The 21,278-nt window shown below is 38.1% G+C and overlaps 1 protein-coding gene across 1 annotated transcript in view; it reads left to right on the top strand.

Annotated features, from left to right (window-relative positions):
- The window catches only part of LOC126253699 (dedicator of cytokinesis protein 1), a 443,179-nt gene that overhangs the window by 200,708 nt on the left and 221,193 nt on the right, over positions 1–21,278 (top strand). Inside the window, exon 17 of the mRNA XM_049955225.1 lies at positions 16,700–16,807. Within this exon, the coding sequence (XP_049811182.1) occupies positions 16,700–16,807 (108 nt within the window). The remainder of the gene's footprint in view (positions 1–16,699; positions 16,808–21,278) is intronic.

Below are 21,278 nucleotides of genomic sequence, written 5' to 3'. Positions count from 1 at the left end.
GGAATTATAATACCATTGTTCAAGAAAGGTAGTAGAAAGAAATGCACCAACTACTGAGGAATCACACTGCCTTAAGATAATGGAAAAGGTCATACAAAAAATATTGTGGAAAATTCCAGAACACCAATTAGAGGAACAACAGCATGGGTTAAGGAGTAATAGGGGAACAATAGATCCCTCAAAGAGCCAGACAGACCATGTATAAAACTTTTCTCGTGCCAATCGTGATGTATAGTCTAAGAGGCCTGTGTCATAAATAAGAGAGAAGAGAGTCAAATACAAGCATTGGAAATGAAGTTCCTTAGGTCAGCTCTACAAAAAACTAGGAGAGACAGAGCCAGGAATGATTATGTAAGGAGATACCTGCAGGTGACATTGACTACAGAGGAGAAAATGAATGCTTTGAGGTCGAAGTGGTTCGTTCACATGAAGCGAATGCACCCGACTCGAACTCCGTGCCAGTATTTGGAGATGGAGGTACCGGGAATAAGACCAATTGGGCGGCCTAGAAAGAGATGGACAGACCAGGTTAAGGAAGATCTCAAGAGGAGAGGAGTAACATGGGATGTAGTGGAGAGGGAAAAGCTATACCAGGACAGAGACCAATGGAGGCATATCGTTCACAAAGTTCCTACCTGGCTTGCTGGAAGGAAATCCTGTTGGTGGGTGGTGGTGGTGTTTCAACTTCCCAGCAAGACTGCTCTGAACCTCTGTCCAGCAGCGTCAGTCTAATCAGCAGCAGTACTGGAATTGCTGAATATCTCTGCTGCTTTCAGTCAGGTGTTTTTCATCTCCAGTGCCTTCAGGAATTTGTTTTTCTTTGTGGAAAAATGAAGGAATCGCATTGCACCCACTTGAGGCATGTAGGTACAGAATATTGACTTTCGATACTCGAGACAGCTCGAGATTTAGGAGACTGTAAACTATTGCGTCGTTTGCCTTTCACCGACTTTAGCAGAAAAATGTTGGGATGTTGGGGATGAAGTGGTCAGCATCGCAAAAAGGTCGATGTCCACAAACTAAAACACGTCAGAGTACTGAACAATGTCAACTGCAGAAGCTACAATTACGGCATCCTCAGCAACGTGCATAATATGGAAGTGCTTACTCTCAAGTTATACATTCAGTAAAGAAATGAGGTGCTGTTTATTTTATTTGTTCGATAGAAGCAAATCTATTCCCTAAGATACTGATGTTGTTACATTAAATGTGACTGTTTGTGATGAGAAGATGGCCCTGTACAACCGCTCAGGTGATTTCGTGCTCAAGTTGTCCCATCAGGGTATCCATGAAACACAGTAATGACTTTTCTGCCATACTGACACTTGATGTAATCTACATACTTTGAAATTATGGAAGAAAGTAGTTATCTTGTCTCCCATGCTACTCCATGCAATAGAAATTCTCCAACTACAATGAAATCTTTCTTTTTGAAGTGAGTTGGGTCTTTAAAGGCATCAAACAACTTGTAAAATACAGCTTTTTGTGTCTTTCACATCCCTGCATTGTCAAATATAGGTAGAATATATGGGGACAACTCTTACTCAAAATAATACTGAAGCTGTTCATTGCACTTTTTTTGTGGAATGTGATTCTACAAAGAATCATTTCAGAGTTGGTGGGAATGACCTTGTCCTTCATTGTGATGTTAGATTTCATCCACTGTGGAGGTAGGATTTGAGTTCTTATTCAAAATTTCAAATTATCAGAGCTGCTGCCAATAATTTTTGGATTGCACAAATTGCCATTTTCATCACCTTTGTGGGAATTGATCTTTTCATCACCTGTTATCCCAGTGCTAATAGACATTACACACTAATAAACAGGAAAAGGATCTTGTGACAAAAAACCAGTCGTACAAATTTTGGACCTCTGCTTCATCTCTTTGTATTCTTGAATTTCTGGCATCCACATGTTGCTCAGTTGTTGCAAATGAAACACTGCAATAGTTTTCAGCTTGGTCAATGGTGTCAACAGCTATAGGCATCAAAGCAATCCATCTGGGTAGAGTGCTGTCTGCCAATCCTGTATAAATCCACCACTACTCTTCATTGTATGTATTCATATTTGTTCAGCTGTCTTGTCAGGCCAAACTCCTGCCCAACATTTTTTCTGGCATTCTTATGGTGAACCATCCCTTTGTTACAAAAAGCTCATATTCTTATCCAGTAAGTTTTGTTTCCAATTCAGTCATGCCTTGTGAGTATAAATAACATGATTTTGCTTAAAAGTAGTAACCACTGGCATGAAAATAGGGAAATATGTCCTTAATACAATGCAAATGTAATTCCCAATCTCCACCGTGCTCAACTCTCACAAATTTCTTTACAGTGCTGCACCCACAATCATACTGTACCCCCATTGTTAGCAGCTTCTTCAACATTTTGAGAAAATATTTCGAACATTGCTGTAATCAATGATGAATCTACATTCGTACTGTTGGTGTCCTAGTCATTAAGGATAGTTTTCACTGCTGAATGCTCTTCCTTCATTAGACTGAGCTTTGATGAAATAATGTGGACCAAACTCCGGTGTGTAAACATTTGATCCCGCAAAGCTCTTAAGTAGGCATCCCGCAAAGTTCTTAAGTAGGCATGTCCTGTTATAATCTCCTTTGCAGATACGACTCTGCAGATGATACTGAACACTTCCTGCAACCCACTTTCATCCATAATATATCCTATAGCTCCTATGAAAGACATTAATAAATGAAAACCTCCAAGGCAGACAATGATAGATCCCAACTCAGTGTTAGGATGAAGGAAGCGACAGTGTCTCTAGCCCTTCTATAACGCCGTTCATTGGATGCCACAAAGCAGATCTTCACATTATGTGCCTTGCATTTTTGTGCTGCAGCCAAAAGTGCAGCATGTATAGTATCATATGGTGAGAGAAGGGAATTCACAAATGGCAGGCACTATATGTGAGTGTACTGCTTCCATAAATCCCTTCCAACTTGGAATGTTGGTCACTGCTTTCCATTTCAGCAGCTCATCATTTGACAGTTGTGCTTTAGTTTGGAAGCATTTACTATTAATACCAGATATCAATATTTTCAACAGTCCTCTGTCTTTTCTCTGAAATTGAACTTAAGGCATAGTTGCAAATTTTTCTGAGGCAGTTGGTGGAGAAATGTTTGTCAGTTATGGGACCAGCACTCCAGCACAAATTGATGACTTTGGTGTTACACATCAAATGCCACCCGTAGTGTGAAAAGTGTTTATTCCTTCAGTGGTATCAATATTTACAACCACATTGTCAAACACAACCTTGATAATAGTTGTCTTGAGAAATTCTTATAGCTTTTTGCATACTAGGTACTTCAAACTTATATCATTTTAGGAACTGCAGAATCCACAGGCTGATAACATGACTATGAGATCCCTTTATCCATATTTTTGGCATATCATTTCCGAAAGATCTAGCTGTATATTAGAAACAAAGGATCTCAGCCTTGCAGCTGAAATACCTGCATGCACAAGGAGGCTAATTTTTCTCCTTAGTGTTGAATGGTCTCCTTCCTTTTCTGGACACATGACCCCGGTAAGAAATAGTTTCAGTGATTCTGGAATGTCACTTTTAACTTTATCCAAGAATTTGACTGAAGGGAAATATGTCTCAACTTCATAAGCTCATGCTCTGATGTCCTCCAATATTATGGCTGTTGCAGTTTCAAAAATTCTGATACATTCTTTTTGTTTGTCTTCCCTCTTGCCTCATATCACATGTCAAGTATGATGGACTAGCCTGTGTTTCAAAAGCATAGTATGGTTTTTTTGTGTTGATTTATTTTTCAAGTGAATAACAAGTCTTCACCATATTTTTCAAATAGCTGTTTTTGTACTGCTCCAATTGTTTAGGTGTATCCATTATAATACTTCAGAACATTTTGAAGTGGAAACTGATCCTCATCCCCATTTGCTTCAAAATGCTCACAAATGAAATTCACAAAGGCTGATACCTTGTCATCTTTTGGTCATCCAGCAGTATTATGAACAGCAAGATCAGATATGAAAAATCTTTTTGCACAATTACCATGTTACCTAAGATAGGATCTTCATTGTGCCCAACTTGAAATTGACATTAGTTGCCTAGTCATCATTCCATTTTGTCACTATTTACATTAACAATGTTGAAATGTCTTTGTTATTGTGTGATGAACAACATTTCTTTTCAGCATTGTTTTCTTTGTCTCTTTTTTTTTTCATGTACTCCTGTGATCAATCTTCACCACAAAATAAACAGTTTGTTTTAAAGTCAAATGTTTAAAATGACAATAGATAAATTTGAGGCTCATTTTCCAGTCCAGTCAAGCATATCAGTCAGTTAAATAAAATTTCCTGCACATTTCATGAACAACAACAATGGTACAGTTTACCAAACCAACATGTTTACCATCCTTTCTCTCTTCTCCTCTCTATCAATATTCATATACCTGTCTCCTTCACTGAGATGACATCTACTGTCTCCACTTTCACTGCAAATAAAACACTAAAACATGACTTTCACTGACAAATGTAACCAACCAATGATCAGTGATGAGTGATGCCTGGTAGAGGCATCAACAAAACACGCCCTAGCAAAAACATATGTTTCTGACAATTAGTAAGCAACAAACAGCAGAGAATGAATAAACAGATAAGCAAACAAATAAGAATGAACACTGGAAAAAACCATACAATGGAAAGAGAGAAATTAATGTAGATCATTTACTGCATGATTTAAATACTATTTCATAATAGCAGTATTTATTTACTGTCTACATTGTGTCTCTTTGACTTTTTGAAACACAGTTGCACATTTCATAGTTATGAAATAATACTCTTTCTTTATTTTTTCTTTTTTTCAAAAAAAGTGTAAAAAATTATTGGTTTGTGATGTAGCTTTCTTGCAGGAAAATGCAACCAAATGGCAAAATTCTGGTACTCAGTCAACGCAGAATTTGATGCTCTACATTTTTGGTAACATTGGCTTTTTTGATTTTACCCATAGTTTTGGAGGAATTTGGGGGTGGGGGCATAAAAAATCTGGAATGTTGGTGGTTTTCTTTTCATTGTGGCTGAAGCTCCACTCAAAAATCTGAACTCAGATTATTGATATTAGAAGCCTGCTTGGGTGATTAAAACAGTTTTCAGAATCCCACTAAGTTTTGGAAGGCAGCCTACGTTTTGGACCTAATAGTACGGGTCTAATTGATTTTACAGTGTACTTTAAAACATACCTCTTTAAAGTACTCACCAGTCATTATGCCTGCTAGAAATTTTTCAGTTTCCTCAAGTGAATTTTCTTTTGATACAAGCATTCAAAGTTTAGAATTAAGATATGTTGACTTTTGCTGGCCGCTGTGGCCGAGGGGTTCTAGCCACTTAAGTCTGGAACTGTGCTGCTGCTACGGTCGCAGGTTCGAATCCTGCCTTGGGCATGGATGTATGTGATGTTCTTAGGTTGGTTAGCTTTAAGTAGTTCTAAGTCTAGGGGACTGATGACCTCAGATGTTAAGTCCTATAGTGCTTAGAGCCATTTGAATTTTGTAGACTTTTGATGAATTTACTTCTTTCCAATGTTTTATATATTTTTTTACTCTTCATCTTTCAAGTCAATAACTTGGAATGTGAAAATGGTATGGACAATCATATTCCTTTATTTTTATTAAGATATTAATTTTTTTAGTTCAGTTTGGTCCTTGCCAAAAAAAGTTCTATTCCTTCTGGAATATGTTTAGTAGTAAACTTCATGTTCTTTGACACCGGCCGCAGAAGCCTACATTCTCATATCATGGTCTTCATTTTCTATTGAAGAATCATTATTTAATTTTATTATTCTTCAGTATTGAAGTCCCCCTTTATCAATTTGTAATGCTATTTGCTATCCATTCTAAGCTTCTGCAACTGTCCTCCTAATTAAAATGTGAGCATGTTAGTGCATAGACATAAATGATTTCCATTGAATATGTTTAGCCTATTTTCAAAACAGGACATGCTATTTTTTTGAGATTCCTTAAATCCCTGTGATATTGGTTTCAATTTCCTTGTTTATAATAAAGCATACATAAGAATCTTCCCCCATGAACCATGGACCTTGCCGTTGGTGGGGAGGCTTGCGTGCCTCAGCGATACAGATGGCCGTACCGTAGGTGCAACCACAACGGAGGGGTATCTGTTGAGAGGCCAGACAAACATGTGGTTCCTGAAGAGGGGCAGCAGCCTTTTCAGTAGTTGCAGGGGCAACAGTCTGGATGATTGACTGATCTGGCCTTGTAACATTAACCAAAACGGCCTTGCTGTGCTGGTACTGCGAACGGCTGAAAGCAAGGGAAAACTACAGCCATAATTTTTCCCGAGGACATGCAGCTTTACTGTATGATTAAATGATGATGGCGTCCTCTTGGGTAAAATATTCTGGAGGTAAAATAGTCCCCCATTCGGATCTCCGGGCGGCGACTACTCAAGAGGATGTCGTTATCAGGAGAAAGAAAACTGGCATTCTACGGATCGGAGCGTGGAATGTCAGATCCCTTAATCGGGCAGGTAGGTTAGAAAATTTAAAAAGGGAAATGGATAGGTTAAAGTTAGATATAGTGGGAATTAGTGAAGTTCGGTGGCAGGAGGAACAAGACTTTTGGTCAGGTGAATACAGGGTTATAAATACAAAATCAAATAGGGGTAATGCAGGAGTAGGTTTAATAATGAATAAAAAAATAGGAGTGCGGGTTAGCTACTACAAACAGCATAGTGAACGCATTATTGTGGCCAAGATAGACACAAAGTCCATGCCTACTACAGTAGTACAAGTTTATATGCCAACTAGCTCTGCAGATGATGAAGAAATTGATGAAATGTATGACCAGATAAAAGAAATTATTCAGGTAGTGAAGGGAGACGAAAATTTAATAGTCATGGTTGACTGGAATTCGTCAGTAGGAAAAGGGAGAGAAGGAAACATAGTAGGTGAATATGGATTGGGGGGAAGAAATGAAAGAGGAAGCCGCCTTGTAGAATTTTGCACAGAGCATAACTTAATCATAGCTAACACTTGGTTCAAGAATCATAAAAGAAGGTTGTATACCTGGAAGAATTCTGGAGATACTAAAAGGTATCAGATAGATTATATAATGGTAAGACAGAGATTTAGGAACCAGGTTTTAAATTGTAAGACATTTCCAGGGGCAGATGTGGATTCTGACCACAATCTATTGGTTATGAACTGCAGATTGAAACTGAAGAAACTGCAAAAAGGTGGGAATTTAAGGAGATGGGACTGGATAAACTGAAAGAACCAGAGGTTGTAGAGAGTTTCAGGGAGCATAAGGGAACAATTGACAGGAATGGGGGAAAGAAATACAGTAGAAGAAGAATGGGTAGCTCTGACGGATGAAGTAGTGAAGGCAGCAGAGGATCAAGTAGGTAAAAAGACGAGGGCTAATAGAAATCCTTGGGTAACAGAAGAAATATTGAATTTAATTGATGAAAGGAGAAAATATAAAAATGCAGTAAATTAAGGAGGCAAAAAGGAATACAAACATCTCAAAAATGAGATCGACATGAAGTGCAAAATGGGTAAGCAGGGATGGCTAGAGGACAAATGTAAGGATGTAGAGGCTTGTCTCACTAGGGGTAAGATAGATACTGCCTACAGGAAAATTAAAGAGACCTTTGGACAGAAGAGAACCACTTGTACGAATATCAAGAGCTCAGTTGGCAACCCAGTTCTAAGCAAAGAAGGGAAGGCAGAAAGGTGGAAGGAGTATATAGAGGGTTTATACAAGGGCGATGTACTTGAGGACAATATTATGGAAATGGAAGAGAATGTAGATGAAGATGAAATGGGAGATACGATACTGCGTGAAGAGTTTGACAGAGCACTGAAAGACCCAAGTCAAAACAAGGCCCCGGGAGTAGACAACATTCCATTAGAACTACTGATGGCCTTGGGAGAGCCAGTCCTGACAAAACTGTACCATCTGTTGAGCAAGATGTATGAGATAGGCGAAATACCCTCAGACTTCAAGAAGAATATAATAATTCCAATCCCAAAGAAAGCAGGTGTTGACAGATGTGAAAATTACCGAACTATCAGTTTAATAAGTCACAGCTGCAAAATACTAACACGAATTCTTTACAGACGAATGGAAAAACTGGTAGAAGCGGACCTCGGGGAAGATCAGTTTGGATTCCGTAGAAATGTTGGAACATGTGAGGCAATACTAACCTTACGACTTATCTTAGAAGAAAGATTAAGAAAAGGTAAACCTACGTTTCTAGCATTTGTAGACTTAGAGAAAGCTTTTGACAATGTTAACTAGAATACTCTCTTTCAAATTCTGAAGGTGGCAGGGGTAAAATACAGGGAGCGAAAGGCTATTTACAATTTGTACAGAAACCAGATGGCAGTTATAAGAGTCGAGGGGCATGAAAGGGAAGCAGTGGTTGGGAAAGGAGTGAGACAGGGTTGTAGCCTCTCTCCGATGTTATTCAATCTGTATATTGAGCAAGCAGTAAAGGAAACAAAAGAAAAATTCGGAGTAGGTATTAAAATTCATGGAGAAGAAGTAAAACCTTTGAGGTTCGCCGATGACATTGTAAATCTGTCAGAGACAGCAAAAGACTTGGATGAGCAGTTGAATGGAATGGACAGTGTCTTGAAAGGAGGATATAAGATGAACATCAACAAAAGCAAAACGAGGATAATGGAATGTAGTCAAATTAAATCGGATGATGCTGAGGGGATTAGATTAGGAAATGAGACACTTAAAGTAGTAAAGGAGTTTTGCTATTTAGGGAGTAAAATAACTGATGATGGTCGAAGTAGAGAGGATATAAGATGTAGACTGGCAATGGCAAGGAAATCGTTTCTGAAGAAGAGAAATTTGTTAACATCGAGTATAGATTTAAGTGTCAGGAAGTCATTTCTGAAAGTATTTGTATGGAGTGTAGCCATGTATGGAAGTGAAACATGAACGATAACCAGTTTGGACAAGAAGAGAATAGAAACTTTCGAAATGTGGTGCTACAGAAGAATGCTGAAGATAAGGTGGGTAGATCACTTAACTAATGAGGAGGTACTGAATAGGATTGGGGAGAAGAGAAGTTTGTGGCACAACTTGACTAGAAGAAGGGATCGGTTGGTAGGACATGTTTTGAGGCATCAAGGGATCACAAATTTAGCATTGGAGGGCAGCGTGGAGGGTAAAAATCGTAGAGGGAGACCAAGAGATGAATACACTAAGCAGATTCAGAAGGATGTAGGTTGCAGTAGGTACTGGGAGATGAAGAAGCTTGCACAGGATAGAGTAGCATGGAGAGCTGCATTAAACCAGTCTCAGGACTGAAGACCACAACAACAACAACAACAACAACAACATAAGAATGTAGTCCCTGATATGTTTCTCTGCAATGAAGTGCATTGCCTGATATTTATCACCCCCCCCCCCTCTCTCTCTCTCTCTCTCTCTCTCTCTCTCTCTCTCTCTTGTTCCAGCACTTGATCTGTTTGAAGTCACTAGTCCCACATTGATTTGGCATGTTCATTCTCGACTTTTTCTAGCATGTGATCTCACTGATTCCTTGCCACCAGCAGATATTAATTTTGGCATGATTTCCAATGGATCATTTGTTGCTCATCGTTGTACTTTTGCTTGTAATTAGTCTGAGCAGTTATTTTGCAACAGCTCAAGATTTGAACAGTTCTTTTGTCAGCTCTTTGCATAGTCTGCACTTTGAATCTTTTCCAGATTTCACGATTCTGGTTTTGAAGCCATGGTAATGGCTTGTTCTTGTGCATAATACAATTATCCTCGGTTTGCTTTTGTAGAGTTGCATTTGTTAGCCCAGACCTGGTGTTTTCTTTATATATTTTGCCTTCAATCTCCTCCAAAAACTGGCTATGCAATACTTTATTGCATAGGCCGTCAGTCTGGCATTAGAGTACAGCTTTCCAATATTGATTCTTGGTTTGCCGTACCAGAAGAAGCTTTCTATTGTTGACTTTAATCAGAGCTGTTTCTTTGCTGTCTTTACATGGTCTGCCAACTTCCAATGTCCGCCTCATTTGCAAGAGTCCTCTTCTGTTTGTTTTTCCAGGCAACTACATCCTTTCGATGTCACTGTGGGGTAGATTGCGTGGTGAATTATCGAGTGTTTCCTTGTTTTCCTGTCCAGATTACCTGGCAGTACCAGTGCCCAAACCACAATGCCTGCTGTCCATCTGATGGTGAGCACGACCCAGCTATTGAGTGCCTCGCTGGTATTGCTGCCATTCATGTTGATTTTCAAACTTTTCCTGGCGTTTGCTCAACTCCTATTTTACAATCTTATGCTAGTTATTGTTCAACTGCAAAATGCCTAAGTATTTATAGGCTTCTGGCTGGTAGCAAGTGATTGTTTGCCCATTTGGCATATCAGTGCCTTTGCTTTCTGAGATTTTGTTCCTCTTTAATGTCAGTGTGGCACACTTGTCTAAGAAGTCCACAACCTTTCTAGTTAATCTGGTTGCTTCCATTCTCTTAATATGCCCATAGAACTGTGTCATGCATTTTTGTATCCGAATAAATGTTTGTATAATTTTCAATCTCTTTAATTGTTATTAATCTGTATGTTCCTTCTTCTGAGTAATTTGGATGTTAAATTTTCCTGATTACTTTCGTTCCTTTTTTTAATGTCTCTCCCTTTGTGTTTCAAAACGTGTATCAGCCCCACAAATACATTCTCATTTGATTGCTATTTTGAGATGCATTTTTTGTGATTATTTTTTATAATATTTTCTAACTTAGAATTATTTGCCATGTAGTATGAAAAAACTAAGCAATCCTTCCTAATTGGACTGGTTCATCAATTTTAGCTCTGGCCTTAGTTTATGTCACTTATGGTTTACTTTAGGGGAGACACAGTTGAAAAGTAATATGGATAATCCATCACATTGTCTCACTCCTGTTTTAATTTTAAAATGTTCTGAAAATTTTTCCCTGAACTTCACTTAAGATTTTCTTCTATTTAGTGTTTTATTAACAGCTGCAGTGGTTTTGAGGTCCAGTACTTGTTCTTTCAGAATTTGAAAGAGAAACTCAAATTCCACTTAGTTATAAATTATTTTAAAATATCTATAAAGGTATGAATTACTTGCTTATGAAATTTTTGATGTCTGAGAATTAGTTTCAGTACAAAAATTTGTTCTTTGCAAGATCTATTTGATTTTTAAATCTGCTTGATAGTCTTCAGTGTTTGTTTCAAATTCTTATTACACTGCGTACAGAAGGCAATCAGTTATAACTTCGTATAGTTATTAACATCAATGGATATGTCACTGCAGTTTTCTGGTTGTCTGGAATTTGAACACTATGTCAAATATTTTACCTTATTATTAAAATTTCTTTTAACGTTTTTTGATCTCATGGTATCAACAGTTCTCATAGTGTTTTGTTGTTTATTTAACAAGTTTTGAAGCTTTTTGTAGTTACCAGGGGGATATCATGTGAATTTTTTTCATTGGTGGCTAATCCATGTTTGGAATGCCTTGTGTCAAGATATTACTACCTGTTAACAATCTTCGTTCCAGCAAGGATGTTTTTTCCACTATCGGAAAGGATCAGGGGGCATTTTTGATTAATTTGTGTTTGAGTTTTTATATTGCCCGGATTTTACTACCATCAAATTTAGGATGGAATTCACTTACATTCTTGTTGATTGATTCCAGTATTTTTATTTGTTATGAAGTTTTTCCTAAAAATCAGTTGTAATTTTGAGGCTATATTTGTACACAGCTCTACCGGTATCTTTCTTTTTTGATTCATCCATTTGTACCCATGGAATTTTGCCGCCATTTCCCTGTATTCAATCTTTTTTTCCTACCTGGAATTTTCACATGATTATTTGGAATTTTGAAGGTTATATTCTCTGGCACTTTCCATGGCTTATTTGTTTTGGTTTATCATGATATGTACATTAATGCGTGCATTCACCCCCCCCCCCCCCCTCCTCATTTCAACGAAACTGTCATAAATCTGTTGTTCACAGGCTTTATCTCAATTGTTGAACAAAGACTGTCCTATGAAACCGGTCATAACTCGGACAGTGTGTTTCTGAGGATTCAGTCCGCAGCTCGTGGTTGTGCGGTAGCGTTCTCGCCTCCCACGCCCGGGTTCCCGGGTTTGATTCCCGGCAGGGTCAGGAATTATCTCTGCCTCGTGATGACTGGGTGTTGTGTGATGTCCTTAGGTTAGTAAGGTTTAAGTAGTTCTAAGTTCTAGGGGACTGTTGACCATAGTGCTCAGAGCCATTTGAACCATTTTTTGAGGATTATTTTGTCCATTTTACTTTTGAACTATTTGTAATTTCCAGAATTGTGTGTTTTCATTCGGCAGTTCATATGCCAACTAGCTCTGTAGATGATGAAGAAATTGATGAAATGTATGACGAGAGAAAAGAAATTATTCAAGTAGTGAAGGGAGATGAAAATTTAGTAGTCATGGGTGACTGGAATTTGAGAGTAGGAGAAGGGAGATAAGGAAATGACGTAGGTGAATATGGATTGGGGGTAAGAAATGAAAGAGGAAGCCGTCTGGTAGAATTTTGCACAAGCATAACTTAATCATAGCTAACACTTGGTTCAAGAATCATAAAAGAAAGTTGTATACATGGAAGAATCCTGGAGATACTAGAAGATTTCAGATAGATTATATAATGGTAAGACAGAGATTTAGGAACCAGATTTTAAATTGTAAGACATTTCCAGGGGCAGATGTGGACTCTGACCACAATCTATTGGTTATGAACTGTAGATTAAAACTGAAGAAACTGCAAAAAGGTGGGAATTTAGGTAGATGGGACCTGGATAAACTGACTAAACCAGAGGTTGTACAGAGTTTCAGGGATAGCATAAGGGAACAATTCTCACGAATGGGGGAAAGAAATACAGTAGAAGAAGAATGGGTAGCTTTGAGGGATGAAGTAGTGAAGGCAGCAGAGGATCAAATAGGTAAAAGGACGAGGGCTAATAAAAGTCCTTGGGTAACAGAAGAAATATTGAATTTAATTGATGAAAGGAGAAAATATAAAAATGCAGTAAATTAAGGAGGCAAAAAGGAATACAAACGTCTCAAAAATGAGATCAACAGGAAGTGCAAAATGGCTAAGCAGGGATGGCTCAAGGACAAATGTAAGGCTGTAGAGGCTTATCTCACCAGGGGTAAGATACATACTGCCTACAGCAAAATTAAGGAGACCTTTGGAGAAAAGAGAACCACTTGTATGAATATCAAGAGCTCAGATGGAAACTCAGTTCCAAGCAAAGAAGGGGAAGCAGAAAGGTTGAAGGAGTATATAGAGGGTCTATACAAGGGCGATGTACTTGAGGACAATATTATGGAAATGGAAGAGGATGTAGATGAAGATGAAATGGGAGATACGATACTGCGTGAAGAGTTTGACAGAGCACTGAAAGACACGAGTCGAAACAAGGCCCCGGGAGTAGACAACATTCCATTAAAACTACTGACGGCCTTGGGAGAGCTATTCCTGACAAAACTCTACCATCTGGTGAGCAAGATGTATGAGACAGGTGAAATACCGTCAGACTTCAAGCAGACTATAATAATTCCAATCCCAAAGAAAGCAGGTGTTGTTAGATATGTAAATTACCGGACTATCAGTTTAATAAGCCACAGTTGCAATATACTATGCAAATTCTTTACAGACGAATGGAAAAACTGGTAGAAGCTGACCCCGGGGAAGATCAGTTTGGATTCCGTGAAATATTGGAACACGCGAGGCAATACTGACCTTACGACTTATCTTAGAAGAAAGATTAAGGAAAGGCAAACCTACATTTCTAGCATTTGTAGACTTAGAGAAAGCCTTTGACAATGTTGATTGGAATACTCTCTTTCAAATTCTAAAGGTAACAGGGGTAAAATACAAGGAGCGAAAGGCTATTTATAATTTGTACAGAAACCAGATGGCAGTTATCAGAGTTGAGGGGCATGAAAGGGAAGCAGTGGTTGGGAAGGGAGTAAGATAGGGTTGTAGCCTCTCTCCGATGTTATTCAATCTGTATATTGAGCAAGCAGTAAAGGAAACAAAAGAAAAATTCGGAGTAGGTATTAAAATCCATGGAGAAGAAATAAAAACTTTGAGGTTCGCCGATGACATTGTAATTCTGTCAGAGACAGCAAAGGACTTGGAAGAGCAGTTGAACGGAATGGACAGTGTCTTGAAAGGAGGATATAAGATGAACATCAACAAAAGCAAAACGAGGATAATGGAATGTATTCGAATTAAGTTGGGTGATGCTGAGGGAATTAGATTAGGAAATGAGACACTTAAAGTAGTAAAGGAGTTTTGCTATTTGGGGAGTAAAATAACTGATGATGGTTGAAGTAGAGAGGATATAAAATGTAGACTGGCAATGGCAAGGAAAGCGTTTCTGAAGAAGAGAAATTTGTTAACATCGAGTATAGATTTAAGTGTCAGGAAGTCATTTCTGAAAGTATTTGTATGGAGTGTAGCCATGTATGGAAGTGAAACATGGACGTTAAATAGTTTGGACAAGAAGAGAATAGAAGCTTTCGAAATGTAGTGCTACAGAAGAATGCTGAAGATTAGATGGGTAGATCACATAACTAATGAGGAAGTATTGAATAGGATTGGGGAGAAGAGAAGTTTGTGAGACAACTTGACCAGAAGAAGGGATCGGTTGGTAGGACATGTTCTGAGGCATCAAGGGATCACCAATTTAGTATTGGAGGGCAGCGTGGAGGGTAAAAATCGTAGAGGGAGACCAAGAGATGAATATACTAAGCAGATTCAGAAGGATGTAGGTTGCAGTAGGTACTGGGAGATGAGATGAAGAAGCTTGCACAAGCATGGAGAGCTGCATCAAACCAGTCTCAGGACTGAAGACAACAACAACAACAACAACATTTGGCAGTCTTGTTTCGTGCTATGCTAGAATTTGATTTTTGTGTTCTTTTTTGTGTTTCTCCTAATTTAAAGAGTTTTCCCAGTGTTAGGGGTAAGTTAATGGCGATTATGCCAATAAAAATGTTGATATTTATGGGTTTCAGTTGATCAGAAGACTCCAATTTCATCTGATTTATGATATAGCATCTCAGCCTAGTCTTCACAAATCCAGTAGACTACCTGTGCCACTCAAGAAGGAGCATTTGTTGCCTACTGGGCTAATTTTGTTATTACTAAAATCTTGCAACATTGTTCTTGGAATTACATGGTTGAGTTTGGGAAAAAATTCTTCAGTTAAGTAATCTTTGAGGGGCTAGTTCCCGATTTTTAAATTTTGTTAACAGAGTTTGACTGCACTGCCACTTACTCTGTCAGTTGCAGTCCCACCAAGATGAGTTGGTCAACAATCCAAATTCAATTCACATATTCAGGTGGTACTGCAGCTGGTAAAATATCTGACCTTCTAGAATTGGAGTTACCTCTTGAAAGTAGCATAATAGGCATGTCAGAGACCTCTTTAGTGCCATACGGTTTGCTCTCCAGAATAATTATCACTGGCATCTGATTGAGAGTATTTGAATATCGACAAAACAAAATGCGGTTTTGCTTAAAGAGAATTCCTATATCGATAGAATTGGACTGCTTGAAGGCTCCTACCAAGGTTCCCTTTTCTAGGAGTCTAACTGTCTGTAGGGTTTTGATACTGTTGCTGAATGCACAGAATGAAGCTCCAGTGCATTCTATTGTGTAGGCCACTAATTGCTAAGTGCATTGAAGTCTTATATTCACTCCCTCATTAACAATCTGGTGAAGAAGTGGAAGACAGCAAAAGGAAAGCGAATGTTTTAAATTCTGTATATAAAGAATCATGTGTAAATGTATGGCAGCTGAAAAATAGACCTTACTACAGTGAAAATATATGTATAACTTTGATTGAGTGAAGTAAGCAGAAAGCAGACTGTGATTAAATTATTTATTTCAAGTTTCTGCTACCAGTCACTTTTTATTTTATGCTTAATCTAACATAATGCAACGCATTTCGAACATGTTTTGTTCATCTTCAATTTTATTTTGATTGTATGCTAATTAACATTTGTGAATTTGAAATAAGTTAGTTCATTTATGAGACAACAGAAAGCAACATTTCCCTTATGATTTCTGTTTATTGTGCTTTGTAACCTGTGTGATAGAGAATGCAGATTTTTTTTTCTAATTTTGGCTGTACAGAACAGTTCGTATTATTCCTTGATGTTCATTACATAGGACATTACTTTTTTGTTTTATAAATCGTGCTTGGAGCATTCTCCATTTAGTATTATGTGTAAGAACTAATTGATTGTAGTATCTGTACAAGCTTCATTCAAAAATTATTTGTGGTAGTTTGTTTAATATTGATTTTTAGTTTTCTAATGGATTCAAGCATGAAGCAGTATATTGTAGCATTAGTCTTGCACTAACAGTGGAAGAATATGGCATGCTTTTTATACTTGTATTTTTCTAAACTGTGTACAATCTGTAGTTCAAACAACTGTACAGTATACCGAAATCAAAGTTGATTTACTCACTGTAATATTGATAGTTATTAGACGTCAAAAGTCACTTGCAGACAATTGAACACACATCTGGTGTTGAATGCAACACTTTGGAAGTATGTTTGTTTTGCTGTGTTGTTTGACTTGAAAATCAGATGAGAGTGCGAATTCTCTGTGTCCCTTGTATGGTGGGTGTAGCAACAGCATTGTTATCAGGGACGCAGCGGAGTTCAGTACCGCAACAAGACTAAGTCTGATGCAAAGGTTGCCAAGGTGCTGGGAGCCAGCAAGCAGTACATCTGCTCACAACGAGGTTCTGAAGAGGTATGTAAATTGTTTTTGTTGATTTATATCTTTTAAGTTGTCATTAACTTCTCAGTTTCTAATGCACTTTGAAATTTTTGAGTCATCCTTATTTAAAGGGATATTGGAAATCTGAGTATTTTCTTAGAATTTGTGTAGGGTGGGAGGGTTTCTGGAAGACTCTTAACATTTATAGATATTTATTGCCAGTTGTACTGTATATTGATCATCACAAAGCATACATGAGAATCCTAGAAAACATTTCAGAGGTAGTTCATTGTATCTAACCTTTAAGTGAAATTACACAAATGTTGAACTTCAATAGGAGATAATGCTGCTGTTGGTGGTCATTGCAGTTTGATGTTACGTTCTTCTTTCCTTGTCCTGTATTCGGTCTATGTAATTAAATTTGTTACTTTCAGAAATTAAGAAGTAAATTGTAGTATGATAAACTTAGCTATTTCATATCAGTTTGTGATGAGAGAGTGTACAGTTATAATTTCTTTTTTCATTTTCCTAATGTTTTATTAATGAAACTAATGTGACATGTTCATTGGTTTCTATTGAATAGAAGCTTTCACTTAGCAAAACTGAGAAAATAGTTGCCACCTTTCAAGTCTTTGTCAACGTGTTTATTTCTTGTAATATTTTTATTATGTATGGGTTAGTCAGTGGTCCTTTGCCAAACATGACCAAAGTAGCAAATGGGCTGTCTTGAGTGCAATAAAACTTGAAGTTTTTGTGTTTGGGATTGTTTTTCCATTGCAATCAAAAACTCAGCAAAAAAGTCTGTTCGCCGGAGCAGTAAAGCTGGAAGTGTGTGTGTGCGTATGCTGCTGCTGCTGCTGCTGCTGCTGCTGCTGATGATGATGATGATAATGGTGATTCAAAAACTGTAGTGTGAAGCTTAGATGTTGTGTTGTGTGCATTCCACCATATGAAAGAGTGAAATGAAGTAACCATTACATTATATACTTCCAACTGTCACTTGTGAAGTCTACCACTTAATCAAGATATAGCATAAAGTCTAACATTGATGGTATCTGTTCACTCCTCACTTGCTCATCTCATTGAAGAGTATTAAGAAAATGGTAGCTATATATCACACTTGAATAAAGACAAATGGTAAAATACACGGAATGAAAAGTTATCTACAACCTAGACAAAAAGCAGGCTGCAATTATAAGAGTTGAACGGCATAAAAGGTAAGTAGTAGTTGAAAAGGGAGCGAGAATGGGTCATAGCCTATCCCTGTCCCTATCCCCCCCCCCCCTCCCTCCACCAATTTGTACCTTGAACAAGCAGTAAAAGAAACAAAGGAGAAATATGGAATGTGGATTAAAGTTCCTGGAGAAGAAATATAAAATTTCAGGTCAAGCTGATGACATTGTATTTCTGTCAGACACAGCACTAGATGTGGAAGAGCAGATAAATGGAAAGGATAGTGTCTTGAAAAAAGCTTATGAAATGAATGTCAACAAAAGTAAAACAATGGTAATTGAATGAAGTTTAATTAAACTGAATGATGCTGAGAGAAATAGATTAGCAAATGAGGAATGAAAGTGGTAGATGAGTTTTGATAGTCTGCAAAAAATGCAGACTGGCCATAACAAGAAAAGTATTTCTGAAAAAGAGAAATTTGGTAACACTGAATACAAATTAAAGTGTTTGGATGTCTTTTCTGAAGATATTTCTCTGTAGTGTAGCATTGTGTGGAAGTGAAAAGTAACAATGAGGAGATGGACAAAACAAGAATATAAGCTTTTGAAATGTGCTACAGGAGGAGGCTGAAGATTAGATGGGTAGGCAGAGTAACTAATCAGATGGTACTGAACTGAACTGAGGAAAAAAGAAAGTTATGGCACAACTTGGCCAAAAGAAGTGATTTGTGGATAGGACATACTTGAGGAGGCAACAAGGAATCATCAAATTGGTTATGGAAGGAAGTGTGGGGGGTAAAAATTGTAGAGGGAGACTGAGGCTTGAGTACAACAAGCAGGTTCAAATGGATGTAGGTTGCAGTAATTATTCAGAGATGAAGTATTTTGCACAGGATACACTAGTGTGGAGAGCTGCATCTAACCAGCCCTCGGACTGAAGAAGACGACGACGACGACGACGACGACAACAACAACAACAACAACACCAATAACAATAACTATCTTTATATTGTATTCTCTTTCTTCTCTGTAATGCAAGGAAGTCGAGTTTTCATTGTGTATTGTGAACTTACATGGAAAAACTCAGACTAAATTTCATCACTTCAGATCTGTGAAGGCTGGCTGTTTCAATGAAAAACAATCGGGGGGGCATTATGTAACAAACAATGATCAGCCAGATCATTGTTGTGTGCCTCCTCATAGCACGTAGGTCCACTATTTGAATGTAAAGCAGCTGCTTATTCTTCATAGCATAGATTCTGCAAAGTCTCTCTGTTGCCAGATGTAAGTGGCAGATGCCAATATACATCACGTAAATCCATTCTGTTAAAAGAGGGGTCTTTTGTTTTCCAAGTTGAAACTCAATTACATCACACGCATGTATTCAGTATTGTGGATGTCTGGTGACTCAGGGGATTAGAACAAATGAAATTCGTCACCATGCTCCTTGAACTGCTAGAGAACAGTTTTGAGTTTGAGAGATGGACAGTTGTGCTAAAATGTTAGTCCTTTGGGGAAGCATACATGTGATCAACAAGATTGTTAATGGAATCCATTCCTTTCGGATTGCCATATTCAACACCCAGATGTGGTAGAGAGGCTCAGCTGAATGAGCCCCATTGTACCAGTATAGTAGTTGCCCCCACATGCCTGCAGGTTTTTACAGTGCATGTGTCAAGATGTTTTTCTCCTTGAATACAGTGAACCATGACATCCACATACAGAGAATAATGTTATAGCTGGAATGATTAACTCAGTTGAGTAACACATTTTCTTTGTTCAGTAACCCAATCACAGTGTGCTCATGCCAGCTGCAGTTATCACTTACGTCATCACATCGGTGTTGGTACTTGCAGAAGTTTTCTGTTGCATAGCTCATAGTTCCAACACTGTGAAGGAGTATTGTGCTGAAAAATGGTTTTTATACCTTTCCCAGTGTTATATTTTGCTTTACTAAGAAGGTTAGATCAAACAATGAAAGTCCAAGATGGAATAAGAACTGTGATTACTGAAATGATTTATATTTGATGCTGAAGTTCTTAGATAAGGTGTGGATACCATATATCTTCTTGTCTGCTGTTAGTGTCTACAGAGTTTGTCCATGATCAATAGATGCTAGTGACTGTTGCACAGGAATACCTGAATGGTCACCCCGTGGGACCTGTTTCTTGTTGCTGTCCATCACATCGTACTCTTTGGCAAACTCATCTGAATCAGGAACTGCATGAAGCACAGATAGACATATTTAGGCTTTATATTTGAGTTTTAATGTTCAAAAGTAATTATAATGAAGAAAGGTAAGTATTTAATTTAATACAAGATGCATTCCATAAAAAATGCAACCAATTGTTTCCTGACACATTGTAACTTGCTGGGCTAGATAGAGGGAGGGTGTTAACTTCAAAATGTGTCTGGTATCAGTCACCACCAAGCTGCTGGAGAGTCAGGACGTGCATTCCCGTGAACCCCATTTTGAGGTTAGGAAACTTTGCCATGAATCGTTTCTGGGAGCAAAGTTATGCTATCCAATTTTGCATTAAACTTGGGAAGACCACTGTTGAAACATTTCCATCAATTCAGCAAGCCTTCGAGAGTGACTACTTGTCCAAATTATAAGTTATCCAATGGCACAAGTCGTTCAGAGAGGGCCAAGAAGAGGTCGCCGACAATGCCCACAGCAGATGTCAATTAACCTCCCAAACTGGCAAAAATGTGATGTGTGTGCATGGTTGTTTGAATTCTGACAAATGGTTGAGTCTTCAATTGATAGCAGAAACTCTAACCATGATTTAAAAAAAAAAAAAAAACTCTGTTTATTGTTTTGTAACAGAAGATTTGAACACAAGAATCCACAAAATGTTGACTGATGAACGAATGGACATGTGAGTGCTCCAGTGCCAAGAACTCTTGGAAATGTGCGAAGATGATCCAAAACTGTTAAACTTTGTTAGCCCTGGTGATGACCATGTATTATCATGTATAGCGTGAAGGCAATAAGACAAGAGTTCTGAGTAGCACATCCAAATGTCGCCTGTCCATGCATAAACAGGCCTAGGGTCAAAACATGCTCATTGTCACCTTTGACATTGGAACCATTGAATTTCTACCAACTGGGACCACTGTACTGTAAATGCAGCTTTCTGTTTGAAAGAGCTCAAAAAACTGAAAAGGACGCTCACCCATTGCCAAAACAACATCAAGGATGAGTAGAAACTGCATCATGAAAACGAACGAAGCCACAGTGTCTTCATTGTCACAAATTTCTTGCTTCCTCATCCTCCCTACAGTTCTGACCTAAATTTCAGACCCCCCCCCCCCCCCCTCACTGAAAG

This window comes from Schistocerca nitens, chromosome 4, assembly GCF_023898315.1.
Source record: "Schistocerca nitens isolate TAMUIC-IGC-003100 chromosome 4, iqSchNite1.1, whole genome shotgun sequence".
NCBI lineage: Eukaryota > Metazoa > Arthropoda > Insecta > Orthoptera > Acrididae > Schistocerca > Schistocerca nitens.
Note: the sequence above shows the minus strand (reverse complement) of the source record. Positions and strands in the feature narration are given on the sequence as shown.